The sequence below is a fragment of the Glycine max genome, chromosome 8, assembly GCF_000004515.6.
Source record: "Glycine max cultivar Williams 82 chromosome 8, Glycine_max_v4.0, whole genome shotgun sequence".
NCBI classification, from domain to species: domain Eukaryota; kingdom Viridiplantae; phylum Streptophyta; class Magnoliopsida; order Fabales; family Fabaceae; genus Glycine; species Glycine max.
This window is the reverse complement of record NC_038244.2, coordinates 41,677,674-41,693,637: the sequence shown is the minus strand read 5'-3', so window position 1 is coordinate 41,693,637 and position 15,964 is coordinate 41,677,674. Positions and strand designations below refer to the sequence as shown.

The following is a 15,964-nucleotide window of genomic DNA, read 5'->3' as shown; positions in this document are numbered from 1 at the left end:
CGGTTAACTATATTTTCCTTTCCCACGGTTGAAAACAAAAACCCTACTCTAAAACAAAACAAAAGCCCTACTCTGTTGTCGTGTCTTCTTCGTTTGGATTAAGGTTGCAGGTAATGCTATGGCGAACACCGATGAACCCAATCTCATAAACTTCTCCTCCGTTGGTGAACCCTCGAAGGTTCTCATGGACAAGTATTTGAAGATACTCAAAGAATTTGTGGCCTCCAACGATCAAGGTTTTAACTGTCTTCTTTTCTTTTCATTTCTACTTTACTCACTCACTTACTTGACTTTAAATTATGTTATGCGCCCCATTCGATTTTAATAATTTTTTCATAACAAAATGTTAGTATTTTGCTTACTCAATTTTGTTTGTGCACGCGCATACATATATATTGCTTTATCATTGTTTTTTTTAACCACTGTAATTAGGAACTTTGGCTCAATGAGACCCGAGGTATGCCACAAGCTCCGGTTTTTTGGGCCGGCTACAAGACTAATGGAGTAATGGGTTTAGTCACGCTTAAAAGTTAAAACTTCTCACTCCTCACCAAGAAGAGTGTATTCTGCAGGGATTGAAACCAGTTGTCAAACTTCTGCATATACTCTGCTTATTAATGTTTTGTAGAATATGAAATCAAGCAATCCAAATGTAGCATTGGAAGTTTTTATAAAGTAGGATAACATATCAATGGCTATCCAAATAATGTGAAATTTTATATACAGATTAGAAAGATAATATCATGATTCAACGGTTGGATTGATTAATTCTGTATTCTACATAAAGTTATTAAGCGGTGTAACTGCTAAAGTTTGATGCCTGATGTCAATTGATAATATATATATATATATATATATATATATATATATATATATATATATATATATGTCATTTTCTCAAGTTTATTTTAGGAGGAATAACATATCAATAGCTAGGATACGTCAAACAGAACTCAAAACTACAATGATTGAACAAAAAAAATGTGTGAGTTTCTTCTGCGCATCAAATGCATAGTTGATGCGCTTGGATCATGTGGAGATCCCGTTTGCATAAAAGCAAACATGTGCGAAAGCTAGGATACTTTGAACAGAACTCAGAACTATCAGAGGAGTATGATCCAGTTATCTCAGTGATTGAAAGTAAGTTTGAACCACTTCTAATTGGAGAAGTAGTGGTTTAAATTGTGGCAATGGCTATAGTCATGGAGGCAATGAATTTGGCCATGGTGAAGGTCATCATCGTGGCGGTAGAGGTCGCGATCATTATGCAAATTTTCAATGCCAAGTTTGCTTCAAATTTGGTCACACAACAACGGTGTGTCATTTTCACTATGATTCTGATTTTCAGCCAAACACATCTCTCACTCTTATGGAACCAGTGTTTCAAAGCAATTCATCGAACACTTTTGGTTCAGAATAGAATCAGGGAACTAATTCTCACAAAGACTCCCAACCTAGTGCAATGTTGGTTAATTCTAAAAATCAAGATCCTAACTCAACTACCTAGATACCTAATTATGTTGCATCCTTCCACGTAACTAGAAAGTCTCAAAACATCCAGCAGCTTGGTCCATTTTAGGGGTCAAACCAAATATACATTGGTAATGGCCAAGGCCTTTCTATTAAGTCTTTTGGTTACGCTAAGTTTGTTTCCCTTATTAATCCTAGAGTTTCTCTATCCTTAAAACAATTATTGCATGTACCTGCCATAACTAAAAACTTAATGAGTGTCTACAAATTTTCTAAGGATAACAATGTTTTATTTGAGTTTAGTCCTAATCATTGTGTTGTGAAATCACAGGAAATCGATGAAGTCTCACTTCAAGGTTCACTAGGTCCTGATGGCCTCTACATATTTCCACATCTTGCACCCAAAGACTATGCCTCAACCACCTGCTTACTTTCAAATTCTAGTGTTGATTATGTTATTACTTCTTCTTCTAGTTGTTCTAAAACAAATTTATTATTTCATTGTAAATCCAGTTCTTGATGTTAAAACAACACCTAGTACTAGCTCTCAAACTATATGGGACCTTAGATTTGGTCATCCTGATGCTAATGTACTAAGGCTTATGCTTAATCATTGTAAATATACCCATAGTTAATAAAACTATGTTCAAATTTTGCGTTGCTTGTTATGTTGGTAAGTCATATAGACTACCATCTTCTATATCTCCAATAGTATATTGTGCTCCTCTTGAACTTGTTAGAGATAGGGGGCAACATGAAGACTAAGCTTTAGAGTTTGAAGAAATTTTGTCTTTTACATGGCCAACTCTTTGAGTGACATTTGTATTGATTGTTGCATCTTAGTCTCTATCTTTTCATATGTACATTATTCATCATCATGTAGAGGTTGAAAGATTGTTTCTAAAGCTAGAAACTTCTTCAGTGCATAAAACTCTCTATTTTAATCGATTACATTTTTCTTGAAAGTTTTCCAAATGTTGGAAAGAATACTTTAATCGATTGAAATGATAATATAATCGATTACTTCTTTGAAATAATCAATTACATTGGATATGTAATCGATTACAGGCGGTTATAACTATTTTCTCTATAAATAACCACCTTGTGTTCTCATTTTTAAGAAGGAAGAAGAGAGAAGAAAAAGTGCTTAGAATATGTATGTGACTCACAACTTCTAGATTTCGTTTTCTGAAGCTCTCATGGTAAAAAGTGAGTTGTGAATTACTTGTAGGATCAAGGAGAGACTCATTCACTCAAGCAAAGGTTCTTACGTGTGATTGATCAGGTTGCATCTCTCTTTGACTCAAATTTTCGTGTGTTTTACATGTTGTTAGCATATGTATGAATTTCTGAAGGCATGCTAGAATAAGTATTTCTAGTTTGGGTTAAGGGTAGGTTTCTCTTAGGATTTTATTCACAAAGTACCCTAGGGGTAGGTACCTTAGTCTCTTTTCCTAGGGTAAGAACTGAGATTGATTGTGATTTCTTGAAAGAATTCTATTGCATAGTGAAAATCTAATTCGATTTGGATTAAATAACTGGAGTAGCTTCTCTGGAGATAGAAAGTGAACCAATATAAAAATTAGTGTACATATTCTCTTCATCTTATATTTATTTGTCATTGTATTCTTGATCAATTTGTTGATGTTTAAAGAAAATATTTTTTTGAATAAGAACTTTAACAAAAGGATTTTGTGTTAACAGTGATTGGTTAAATATTGGTTTTAAAAAAAGTTTGTGATACGATCCTTAGAAAAGAAAGTTTTTCAAAACTCTATTTTTTTTGTTTGATTTGATTTAGAACCAATTCACCCCCTTTTGGTTTGTGAGTGCCATCAAAACTTATGTACAGTGATTTATGGGGACCATCTCATATTTCATCCTCAAATGATTTCTCTTATTATATCAGCTTTGTTGATGCCTATTCTAAGTTCACTTGGATCTATTTCCTTAAAAATAAATCATAAATATTTTTTGTTTTTCAGCAATTTAAAACCATGGTTGAACTCCAATTTGATATCAAAATTAAGAGTGTTTAGACAAATTGGGGGGGGGGGGGGGGGAATTTAGACCTCGTACCCTATTTCTTCAAACTCAAGGGATCATTCACAGGTTAATTTTCCCTCACACACATAATCAAAATGAAGTTGTCGAAAGAAAACACAGGCATATTGTTGAGTTAGGCCTCACCCATCTCAAACAAGCTTCTCTTCCTTTAAAATTTTGGGATTTTGCCTTCCAAACTATTGTTTATTTGATAAACAGACTTCCCACTACCTCTCTTAAATTTTAAGTTCCTTATATTGTTTTGTTCAACAAGTCACTTGATTACAATTTTTTGAGGAACTTTGGATGTTCTTGCTATCCTTTTCTTAGACCCTATAATAAACACAAACTTGATTTCAAGTCACATGAGTGTTTGTTCCTTGGTTATTCCACTTCTCATAAAGGCTACAAGTGTCTCCTAATTGAAAATTATATGTTTCCAAAGATGTTATATTCAATGAGCTTAAATATCCTTACAATGATCTTTTTTATCTTTATCCAACTTGTCACTTATTCTAAGTGATTTTTTACTTGTTACTCATATTCCCTTTGTTTCACCTTCTTCTAATGAACCCATTCCTTCTTCTCAACGTGCTGAAACTAATTCTACTTTTATAAGTGTTGATCCCTTAATAGTAAATTCCCTAATTCTCAAAATGTCAAATCATCTTCCCCCCTTTCAAATGCTAAACCAAATTTTGTTACTAATGAACATTCTAACATTGTTTCTGACTTAAACAGAAATCCAAGTGAATTGTCTAGTACCCCTTCTTCTCAGTTTCATATTGTCAGCTCTACTTCTTCTTCTAATCTTGTTCTTCCTTCACATAATGTCCACCCTATGCAAACCAAATCTAAATCTAGAATTCATCAACCTAGGATGCATCCTTTACTATTTTTGGCACAATTTGAACCTAAGACTATTAGACAGGCTATTGATGACCCTCAATGGTTTGCTGCTATGAAACAAGAGTATGAGGCTCTTTTTAACGATAAAGCATGGGATCTTGTTCCTCTTCCCAAAGACAGAAAGGTTGTAGGTTGTAAGTGGGTCTTTAGAATTAAGGAAAATGTTTGTGGAACAGTTAGCTAATTCAAGGCTCGGTTAGTGGCTAAAGGATTTCATCAGTTGCTGGTTGTGACTTTAATGAAACATTTTATCCTATGATAAAACATGTTACAATCAAGTTGATTATCACTCTTGCTCTCACTAATAAATGTGATTTGTTCCAGCTAGATGTCAACAATGCCTTTTTAAATGGTCATCTTGAAGAAACTATCTACATGTAGCAGCCACAAGGCTTCGAAAGTTTCGATAAAACCTTGATTTGCAAGCTACAAAAAGCTTTGTATAGCCTTAAACAAGCCCCAAGACAATGGTTTGATAGGCTCAAAGGAATTCTTTTACAACTTGGATTTGTGGCCAGCAAGTGCAATCCTTCATTGTTTGTTTATAAAGACACAGGACACATTATCTACATTCTTGTTTATGTAGATGATATCATTATTACTACTACCTCCAATGTTATAATTCAGCAACTCACCACCAAGCTGCATTCCAATTTTTCTCTTAAACAATTGGGAAAACTTGACTATTTTCTTGGTATAGAAATCAAATCAGTGGTTGATGGGACTATTCTACTAACTCAAAGTAAATATATAGAAGATTTTCTTCAGAAAACCAAAATGGCAGAAGCACGATCTATTTCTTCCCCTGTGACGACACAAGTTAACCAAAGATGGCTCAGTGATTCATCTCTCTATATGCCTGTTGTTGGTGCTCTCTAATACACAACCATTACAAGGCCTGAGTTAAGCTATGTTGTGAACAAGGTTTGTCAATTCATGGCTAATCCTATGGACTCTCATTGGACAGTTCACATTCTAAGGTACTTAAAAGGCTCTATTCATCATGGTTTGCATTTCAAGGTTACTTCTTCCTCTTAGCCTTTTACAATTAAATTCATGTGTGATGCTGATTGGGCATCGGATTCAGATGATAAAGGGTCTACCTTTGATGCAGTGGTTTATTTTGGTCCTAATTTGATTTCACGGTGGTCTAAGAAACTACAAATTGTGGCTAGATCTTCCACTGAAGCAGAATATAGGAGCTTGGCTCAAGCCATGACTGAGGTTACATGGATGATCTGTTCCTTTTTAGACCCCAAAGATTTATTGTGACTATCAAACTGTAATAGTTATTACTCATAATCTAGTTCTTCATTCCTGGACTAAGCACATGGAAATTGACATCTTTTTTGTCAAAGAGAAAGTCTTAGCTAAAGAACTCAATGTGTATCATATTACTGCTATAAATCAGTGGATTGATGCCCTCGCTAAGCCTCGCCAACTTGGTTTCTCTTTCTTAGGTCCAAACTCAACGTAGTTAAGTCCATTTCTGATTCTCAACTACATTGAGTTTCAGGGATATTAATGTATTAAGTTTTATTCTATGATTCATGAGTTGTTATTCTACTAGAGCAGTTGTGATTCAACTAGAACAATTGTGATTCTATTATTATGGTAGAGCTGTTAGTGCAGTTACTAACTGTCTTATTCAGGTGTATTAAGTCTGAATCAATAATAATATCTTTAGTCTTTCTTTTTTCTCTCTCAAAAACTCTATCAACACCTTTCAAATCTCTCTTATTTTACATCCATAAATCTCAAATTAGTTTTTATATAGAAAACAAGAATTCAAGAATTCCTTTTTTCTTGAAGTCAATTACTCAAACTAAGATAAAAAAAAAAAGATAAATCAAACACGCTTAAAATAAAATAAGAATTTATTTTGAGATTGATGAAAAGTCACATGCATGTTTAGGTATGAATGTCGTCTACTTGTGATAGTGAAGGTATTTACACGTACAATTGCAAGGTTAAAAAAAGAAATGGAATTGGAAACAGTTTGCGTAGGTTCATCTAAATTCGCCGCCATTGCAGTAATGGACGCCATTGGTGCGTACATTAGGGTACTTTACATTCAGGCGCTTTAGGCCCCATATCCGAATTGTCCGGTCATCACTGGCGGAGGCTAACATGTGTGGGTTAGCTGGATTCCAGCTCACACAGTTAACTGCTCCAGAATGACCAGGCAATGTCTCTATTAAATCCCCCGAGCTTCTGTGCCATATGTAAACCTAACCAAAAAAGACACAAACCCATTAAAAACTCAATTTGGCTTTTGTCCAAATTGTCCACAGTACGAAATAAAGGAAAATCATGACACTGGATTCGGTGCAATCGGTTTTTCATGCAGTCAGAACATTTGTAACTGTTGGATGAATATCAGACAACTCAGTTCTTGAATTCATGTTTTAAATCTAATTTATAAAGATAAATCTTAGTCATTTGATTTTCATCCGACGACTCTGAATTTCTGACTGCATGAATAATGCATAGCAAAACATCGAGATTTGAAAATCGAACCACCTACAAAATAACATCAAAATAATAAAATAAATAAAAATTATGTATTTGTACATTGGGGATTTAAAATCAATACCTGAGAATCCTCACTACCACTAGCAATAAAAGATTGCTCAAGACCACCAAAGCAAGATCTGATAACGAACCGGCTGCGTTTATGACTTCTGTACTTGCCAACAAGTTTAGGATCGCCTTCTATATTCCAAAGATGTATTTCTTGGTTCAAAAGATTAACCAACAAGAGTCTGCTATCCTTTGATAAAGAGAAGGAAGTTATTGTCTGGTCCTCATCAATATATCTCTCATCCCTCGTTTCTTTGTTGAAGTACAGTATTGAATTGTCTTTACAAATACTCAGCATGTGTTCCCCATCACCTGTTATTTCCAAATCAGAAATCTTAAGGGTTCTTTGTCCTTTCCAAGACTCCACTTCTTTCCCATCTAAATCCCACATGCAAATGCTCTTGTCACTGAGGCCAGAAAGTATATATTTCCCACTTGGAAACCATGCACAGGAGATGAGGCCAGGACCGTTTTTTTCATAAACTTGCAGGCACGTACCGGTAGAGACATCCCAACGCCTAACAGCCTCCTCCACACCACACGTGAGGAGCTCTTGGTCATTAGGACTCCATGAAACAGAAGAAACAGGTTTCTGGTGACCAGACAATTTATGCTTGACAGACAGTTCACCATTCATGTCAACCTATTAAATGAAAAGGCAAAAAGCACAGAATGTGAAACCCAATGCACAACTTTAAGTACATTTAGTTTGTTTGTCTGTGTGTGTGAACAGTGGCCAATGTTAACAGAAGATAGAACAAAACACAAAAAAAAACTTGTAAAGTGTGAAGAAACAGAAGTCAAAATGGAGGGGTAACTTTTTGTGGAATCGTCAGGAAAGAAAAAGGTTTCAAATCCTATTTATCTGTAGATATGTATCTTATATTGTATCGTATTCCTATATTGTAAGAATAATTGTATTGTTATATTGAATATGTATTGTATCTAATACACATAATATCTGTGCATCATAGGTTGCCAACATAGATGTTCATGTAACTTCTTTGGAAGCTGCAGGAAAAGAGTGGAGGGATCAGGCAGAGACATGAACCAAAAAAGTGAATGGCGCAGGAATTGCAGAAGTCACAGCTGTTGGAAGCATTGTCTAGAGCTAAGGGAGGGCTACAGAACGTTTTGAAAAGTGAAAACTGAATGGCTCATTCAATGGAGCAGCAAACATGTTGAAGAAGCTACATGGGAAGAGGCCTTTACCATGTCAGCCTTGGGGACAAGGCTTCAAAAGAGAGGGCAATGTTAGGGCCAGCGAATTTAGAAACCCAATCGAAGCAACAGGACATGGGGTGGTAAAACTCATTCACAAGCCTATGATTTTGCAAGTATATACTAAAAGGGGTAGGAAGGGAAATGCTAGTAGGCTGAGCTGTCACAGCTAGCTATGGGAAAGGGGTCTGTCAAGTGTAAACCTGTAGAGATTGGAGGAAGAGTCAGTTTTGCATTCTATTATGTTCTTGTGGCTGCAAGCTGGGCAGTTGTGCTTTGCATTCTCTGGATTAATATTATAAGGGGGTAGACATATTGCATATAGGTAAATAATACATATACCATTACCAATTCAAATTGTTTCTCTTACTAAAATGGTTCCATTTAATAAAAATTCAGAGGTGGCAAGGACCAACAGACATTCCTTTCCATCTTACTAAAATGGTTCCATTTAATAAACAAGACAATGCCACAAGATTTTATGTTCCTTCTACTGGATCCAAAAAAAAATAGGACATACACAGTGATAACCATCTATACATAAAAAATCCATGCTTTTCCATTTGTCTTTGTTTCCATTTAGATAGAAATTAATTTGGTCTAACTTCTCTGTGCTCTGGCTTTCACTATACCAGTAGACTACACTCAATCTAACCACCGACTGTATCTTTGAGATGATTTACTGTCTTTGAACACATCATACAGTGTTAGGGTTAAGCTCTCACTATTTTCAATGAAACATGACCTACATATTGCAAAAGTAAAGAACAAGGTATGATAGAATTGGACATTGTTGAACTTGGGATCATGCTAATGGATGCAGATATCCTTCCCAGTTATAAAACGAACAGTGCATGTCATCATATTCTATTTGTGTATGTGACATGAATAAAATATTACAATTGATATGTGCAATGAGGATCTGTTGATAAAAATAGAACAGATATGTCATCATATGTTTCACCATCAGATATTACCTCCCAAATGATTGCAGATCGATCATTTGATGCTGAAGCTAAATATTTCCCATTATGCGAAAATTGCACATACCAAACTTCATCATCGTGTGCTTCTAATATCTGTCAGAATATTTACAGGAAAAAGAAAATAAAATCAGAACACAGATGTCTTTATATGCCATAGAAAGTAAGTACAAGATGATCATTGTATAAACGAAACATTCTGTGGACAAAAGTGTGAGGAATCCAGTGGTCATAACCAATGTAATCAATGGCAGATGGCGGAACTTGGCAGAAGGCCAAAATTCTGCCATATAACATGCCATAGCAGATTGCACATTATGATGCCGGCAGTTGTAAAAAAATCCGCTACACCATGGTGGAGCCATGGCCACAATTTAACAACACTGGTTCTGACTTCTGACTCAGAAAGTGTGAGGAATAACTTCGAAAAGTAATTCATTAGTCCAGCAGGCTTTGACAATGCAAAAGCTCATGTCCTAGACTTGTCATCAGTGTTATTTTACCATTGATATGTTTCTTACTTTCAATTGGTTTGTCCCCAGACAAAAAAAAATCAGATTCTTCTCTTTTTCATTCCACCCAATTTATACATATCTGAAACTGAAGTGGAGAATTCCATCCATTCTATTTCCCTACTTTCATTGCTTCCATTCTCATTCCCCTCTCAATTTGTTTCACCCCAAAAGGAATTGATGTTAATGCACAACCTTTAGCTTCTATTTAATAAGAACTTATGGAGTGACACGACTCTTCACTAAAAAATTCTCAAGGAGTCCCCAATATCACCAATCAGCTAATCAATCAACAAAGTCATGGACATACATAAGAGAACCGAATAATGTCCATCAACTGTCCAGCAGCTCATAGATCAACAACATACATGTACACTCTTTAGCTTCTATTTAATATGAAGCTATGAACTGCTTGATGCTTGATGCCTTATATTCGTTAATTCTAACCAAATATTATTTCAACAGCACTTTGGAAATCCCAAAAGCATCATTTTGGAAATATACATTTAACTCCACAAAGTTATTTATTTAAACAAGCATAAGACTTCAAGACCTGACATATCATCAGTGTTATTAATGGCAGATGGCGGATGGCGGATGGTGGATGGCGGAAGGCCAAAATTCTGCCATATAAGCATGCCATTGCGCCTTATAGAGTCGCCATAGCGGGCCTCCCTTAACAAATGGCCTATGGTAGTTGGCAAAAATCCATCATGCCATTCAGCCATTCTGCCATGTCATGCCATCGCCATGGCCGATATTTAACAACATTGCATACCATCATGTAGCTACAACAGAAACAACAACCAAGCCTTTTCCCACTTGGTGAGATTGGCTAGGTGGATCAAACGACACCATAATGTTTATCAAATCATTTCTATCAACAAACGATTGACTTCTAAATCCTTCTTAATGAGTTCACATATAGTTCTTCTGAGTTTCCTTCGTACTCTAGCAATTAGGCTATTCTTTGATTATTGGGGCTTCTACCCGCCTTTCCACATGCCCAAACCACCAAAGATGATCTTCTGCCTTCTTTTATACCATAAGTGCTACCCCGGGCTTCACTTCTAATTAAATTTATTCTCCATTGTATCTTGTCTAATATGTCCATTCATCCAACTTAACATTCTTGTATGAGCTACATTAAATTTATTCTTTTGTTAGCTTTGTATCACCCGACATTCAATTCCATACAACACTGCAAATATTATTGATATGAAGTAAAATTTTCCTTGAGTTTGAGTAGTACCTTTCTATCGTAGATGACATCCGAAACACTTCCATTTTCCCCACCCTACTTGAATAGTATGATTTACAAAATTATATCTCCCTCTTTCTCCATTGTTTTCTATAATGGACCCACAATACTTAAACTGTGACTTACTGACTTATCATATGTAATAGTCTCCAATTTTCAATTCTAAGTTAGGATTAGTTCACTCTTTGCTAAATTTATATCCCATATACTCCACTTTTACTTAAACAAAAGACATGGGCCCCAAAAACTAATCTTCAATCTCCATATCTCCAACTTCCCATTTATTTTGTCTCAACACTAATCAAGACTATATCATTTGCAACAAGCATGCAATGTGGCACCAGCTTCCAAAACCAAGGAAAAAAGATAGGGGTGCAGTCCTATAGTTATAGCAAAATCTAGCTCATCCTTATTTATAACTTATTTGGACTTATCTGATGACATAAGCACTGGGTAGGTGCAAGTCTTTGGGAGAGTTTACAATATGTGCATAAACTTTTTTTGGCTTATTTTAATAAACTTTACCGGATAACTTATGAAAAAAGCTTACAGATTCTATGAAAACAGATTAATCATATTTCCTCTTTGATTATAGAAACAGTTTATAATTTTTTTTTTATCAGCAAGAAACAATTTATAATAAGTACATACATAATAAGTTCTTATTCAATAAATCCTTAATTAAGTTGTTTACACAAGCAGGCCCCAATTTATGGTAATAATGTGTGATTGTTCATAGCACATATAGGAATTATTTCAATTAGGGAAAAATTACCTACATTTACAGATATATAAGTCAACATACACAAAATGACAACAAAGTACAGAGAAGTTGAGGTTAAGGCTGAGAGCTGAAACAACAGATGCACATGACTAGAAGAGTCTTTAAAGAATTAGAAGGATATAGGAGTAATAAGAATGAGAAAATATAGGACATAATACAAGCTACAATTGACAAGAACATTCTTGAAATATAGTTGAACCTATAAGCAAACCAGGGTAACCAGAACCCAATATGAATGATGTTTAAGTAATTCAATATCAATAAGAGAAACAGAAATTCTAGAACTAAAGTAAGCTCTAGCATAGCACACCCAAAAGCCTAAGGATAGAGAAGCTTCATGTTTCCCAAGTACAGCTTATGCTACATTTCTAGTACAAAAGGGCTTTATATCTTTTTATGATAAAGATGAGCATCTTTGACAATTAGTGTGAAACAACTATCAACATAATGTTATTTGGTGGTCCCTCTACAAAAGTTTTCTCATCAATAATGCATTAATGCTTCATCATATATGCGGAGGCAAAAGAGAAAAATGATCCACATTTAGTATACAATAATCATAGCCATTTTCCAGATCCAAAACTAATATTCAGAAAATTTAGTACTTCAAAAGGTAACTTTATAATTAAGTACAACTATTGAATACAAAAAGGAAACACAAACTGTTAAACATCCATGGCTTCATCATAAATCCCCGATGAAAGAAAAAGAACGAGAAAAAAAGTCAGTAAAGGAACAAGAATAAGTAAACAACCATAGAGTTCTACCTAGCAAAAAGCAATCAGAAAGAGGATGATGTTGCCACAACTGACTAACGAGTAAAAAGTAACCAATAAAGATTGTTCAGAAAATTACGGTCATTTTAGAAGTATAAAGGTTCCCACATAAACCTCACATCATAGAGACATAACGTTTTCTGACCTGTAATGTCCTAGAAGGTATCTGAGTTTTTCCACAGTGATGATCTGAATATAATGACATCTCTTTATCCAATGAGTTATGAAACAGGCACGCCTCTCGTTGCAAGATAAGGGCTTGTTCAACTAGATGTTCCAATCTCTTTTCAGGTATCAGTACTGTTGGGGGAAGGAGCTTTTGCAATTCCTCCAGTAGTTTTGACCGAGACCTCACCAGTACAATATCTCGCTTAGAAGAACCAGCCTGGCCACATGGAGAAAGCATGCGGGAAGAAAGTTCACGAATTCTACTACTATCGGAGCAAAGTGGTGTAATCTCAGTCCTCAACGTCTTCAAAGCATCCATGACCTTTTCCCCATCCAGAAGCTCAAAAAACTTCTGCTCCAATATCAAAAACGAAGCTGCCCGGACAACATTTTCATCTGCTAGACCAATTTTATTCAATGTGGCTACACTCTCGTCCCAATGCCCATCAAGTATATGCTGCATAAACTGATTCACTACGGACGAATGCAAAGGTATGCCAGACTCCTCCTCTAGGCGTGCCCCGCTCTTCTTGTAACCAAGCGAATACAATGCCTTTGTGATTATCCTAACAAATTCCTCCCTTTTTATAACCCCTTTGGAACCAATAACTTCGCCGTCCCCTTCAGATGACAGGGGCCGAGCCATCAAGTCACTAGAAGAGCCTCCAACAGACTCCACTGAAGACGAACCGTTTGAGAGACCAACTAATCCTTTAGAGGATAATTTCATGCGTTTCAAAGCTGGTTCTTCATCCTCCACACCTCCCATGAAAAGCACACCTCAGCCCATATATAACAATTTTCCACCGGTGAGCCAAACAAACCCGTACTGCAAGATTTCCAACAACAAATGCCTCTGAAAAAAACCGCAAGGCACAAACCTCTGCACACAGAAAACCAACAATAAATAACCAAACAACCATAAAACTCGTCACAAGAACCACAAATCAGAACAGCAAAACCAAGTTCCTCGAATTGAATCATCGATTAACCACAATCCGCAACAAAAACAAGAACATACTCATATTCCCTAAACAACACAACACATCCACCAGATTCTAATCCGTAAACACCAAACCGACGCTAAACCGCGAACGCACACACCGAAGACGCTAACGAACTAAAAAATCACGAACACGAAAAATCTACTTTCACAAACAAGAATCGGAAATGAACCGAACGATAGAGAAACGCGACAATCGGCAACAGAAACCGCAGATCCACGAAGTGAGGAAACAGAAGAACGCGGCGGTGATGATCCACCGACTTACCGGAGAAGCAAGAGAAGCGATCTGAAGTTCGCCGGCGCCGATGAGCGATTGCCGGGGGAGCACCGCCGATTCCTCCTTCCGCTTGGTTCTAAGTTCTATGCTTCGCAATGTTTCTTCTTCTTCTTCTCTTTTCTTCCTTTCTCTGTGCAGTTACCGAAGCACAGAAGAAGAAGAGTTTGTGTTGTGTGTGGATATCTCTTTATATAGAGAAATTTTTCATCGATTATTCCACTGAATTCTCTTCTCTTTTATTTTTCTTTCTATTTTCTCCTTTTTCTTTCTTAATCTAATCTATTGGCTTCTTCTGCTCTTCGTCTCACTGCATTACATTACCCATTGTTTGTTTTTTCCGATAATCACCCTTTGTTTGTTTGGTATTGTCTTTGTGGTTCAGTTTTTTAAATTATTTGGGCTTTGTGGTTTGGTATATACCTAGCTTCCTTCCTACTTAATTCAACTGTTGCATTTTTGTTTTCCTTTGTAACCATGGAAATAGTACCATTCTTGTTAGATGCATTTCATAAATTTCAATCAATCAAGACAAATTGTCAAAAAAAATATATTATTCATACCTAAGTATTGTACTCGAAAATAGTTGTACATACTTGCACTGACCCTTTTGAAAATAAGAAGAAAAATAAAAAGTATGGATATTTAATGTCCATTGATGTATGTGTACATTTGTTTGATTATAAGTGGTTAGAACTTGGTCTTGCATAATTTAAGTTGTTTAGAACTTGGAGTATTTGTTAAGTATTAAATAATATTTGATAGAGATGTTAATACAAGTTGGATTTAATGAGTTAGTTAAGCTAGATACCAATAAAATAGTGGGTTGTTTAATTAGTAAATGGTAGTCTTTTTTTATAGCAGTAAATGGTTGTTTTATTATTTAAATATATATTTTTCTCACAAATATGATGTTTTCACTCTGTTGTTATTATCTATAATTTTTATTTTTTCATCTATACTATAAATTATATGTGTGTTTGTGGAAGCATTGTTATTTCCGTTGATATGAAAGATTGATATAAAAATTTATATTGTAGAAGTATTCATTTTATATTAATTTTTCTATTTTTGTTAGAGGATGTTTAAATTTATGTTGTAGAAGTATTCATGTGTGTTGTTATTGTCAATTGGCATAGTTGTGTCTATGTATCATTCTTTAAGCTCCTATCAATTGGCATGGTTGTTGTTAGAGTAAATTATACTCACCTCCTAGGTTGATGGTGGCTTATTACACTCGCATCTTCTTGATTAAAATTCATTATTTTTGCACTCCTAAGTCTCATTGTTAATTGAAGTGTTAATTTTTTTAGGAAAAAGTTCAAAAAATTCTGTGTTTTTTCACCAATTTCATCATCCCTAATCTTCACCAAATTATCTCAAAACTTAGTCACCACCAATAGCAACAGAACTCCTTACCACATTCTACCTCTCCCGCCTCTATACAAACCTCCTCTACACCTCCTTCGATTGCCTCTGCCACACCCGCTCCCTCTAAATTAACACCAGATCCCTAATCTTCATCCTAGAATTGCAAAACCAAACCAAACTAAACCCTCCAAATCATGAATTTTGGTTCTTAGAATATTAGGGAGCAATAGCAATTGCAGCCCATGGTAACTAAACGTGAATGAATCACCCATTGGGGACCCCAAAGAAGTGTTGATTGCTTTGAGAAGTTTATTTTTAATTTCTATCCATAGATGTTGTGCCAATTTTGGGTTGGTTGTGTTCTTCAAAACACCCATCATTTATTGATTTGCTCCATGAGATTTGTTTGGTTTAGTTTGTTGTTCATGGTCATGGCCAACGAAGAACACATTGTGTCCCTACAAAGGATGAAGATATGGGTATTTTTGTCTAAAAGTATCATTGAACAAGCATGTGCATGACACATGACCTTCTTTTGGTTTAGTTTATTATTCATGTCCATGACCAACAAAGAACACACTGTCTGCCAGCAAAGAATTA

At 35.5% G+C, this 15,964-nt stretch overlaps 1 protein-coding gene and 1 long non-coding RNA gene across 2 annotated transcripts; one reads left to right on the top strand and one right to left on the bottom strand.

Annotated features, from left to right (window-relative positions):
- The first annotated feature begins 43 nt into the window (after positions 1-43).
- LOC100803369 (uncharacterized) lies at positions 44-2,124 on the top strand. The gene is made up of 2 exons (XR_415712.4): positions 44-236; positions 1,802-2,124. It is a non-coding gene; the product is annotated as an uncharacterized lncRNA (long non-coding RNA).
- Positions 2,125-6,284: 4,160 nt separating this feature from the next.
- LOC100802844 (WD repeat-containing protein 26 homolog) lies at positions 6,285-14,380 on the bottom strand. Its single transcript, XM_003532027.5, has 5 exons — positions 13,985-14,380; positions 12,691-13,596; positions 9,207-9,308; positions 7,022-7,651; positions 6,285-6,656 (listed from the first exon to the last, which is right to left on the bottom strand). Exons 2-5 carry the CDS (start codon positions 13,480-13,482, stop codon positions 6,435-6,437), a joined length of 1,746 nt encoding a protein of 581 aa, XP_003532075.1. The 5' UTR covers positions 13,483-13,596; positions 13,985-14,380; the 3' UTR covers positions 6,285-6,434.
- Positions 14,381-15,964: the final 1,584 nt, after the last annotated feature.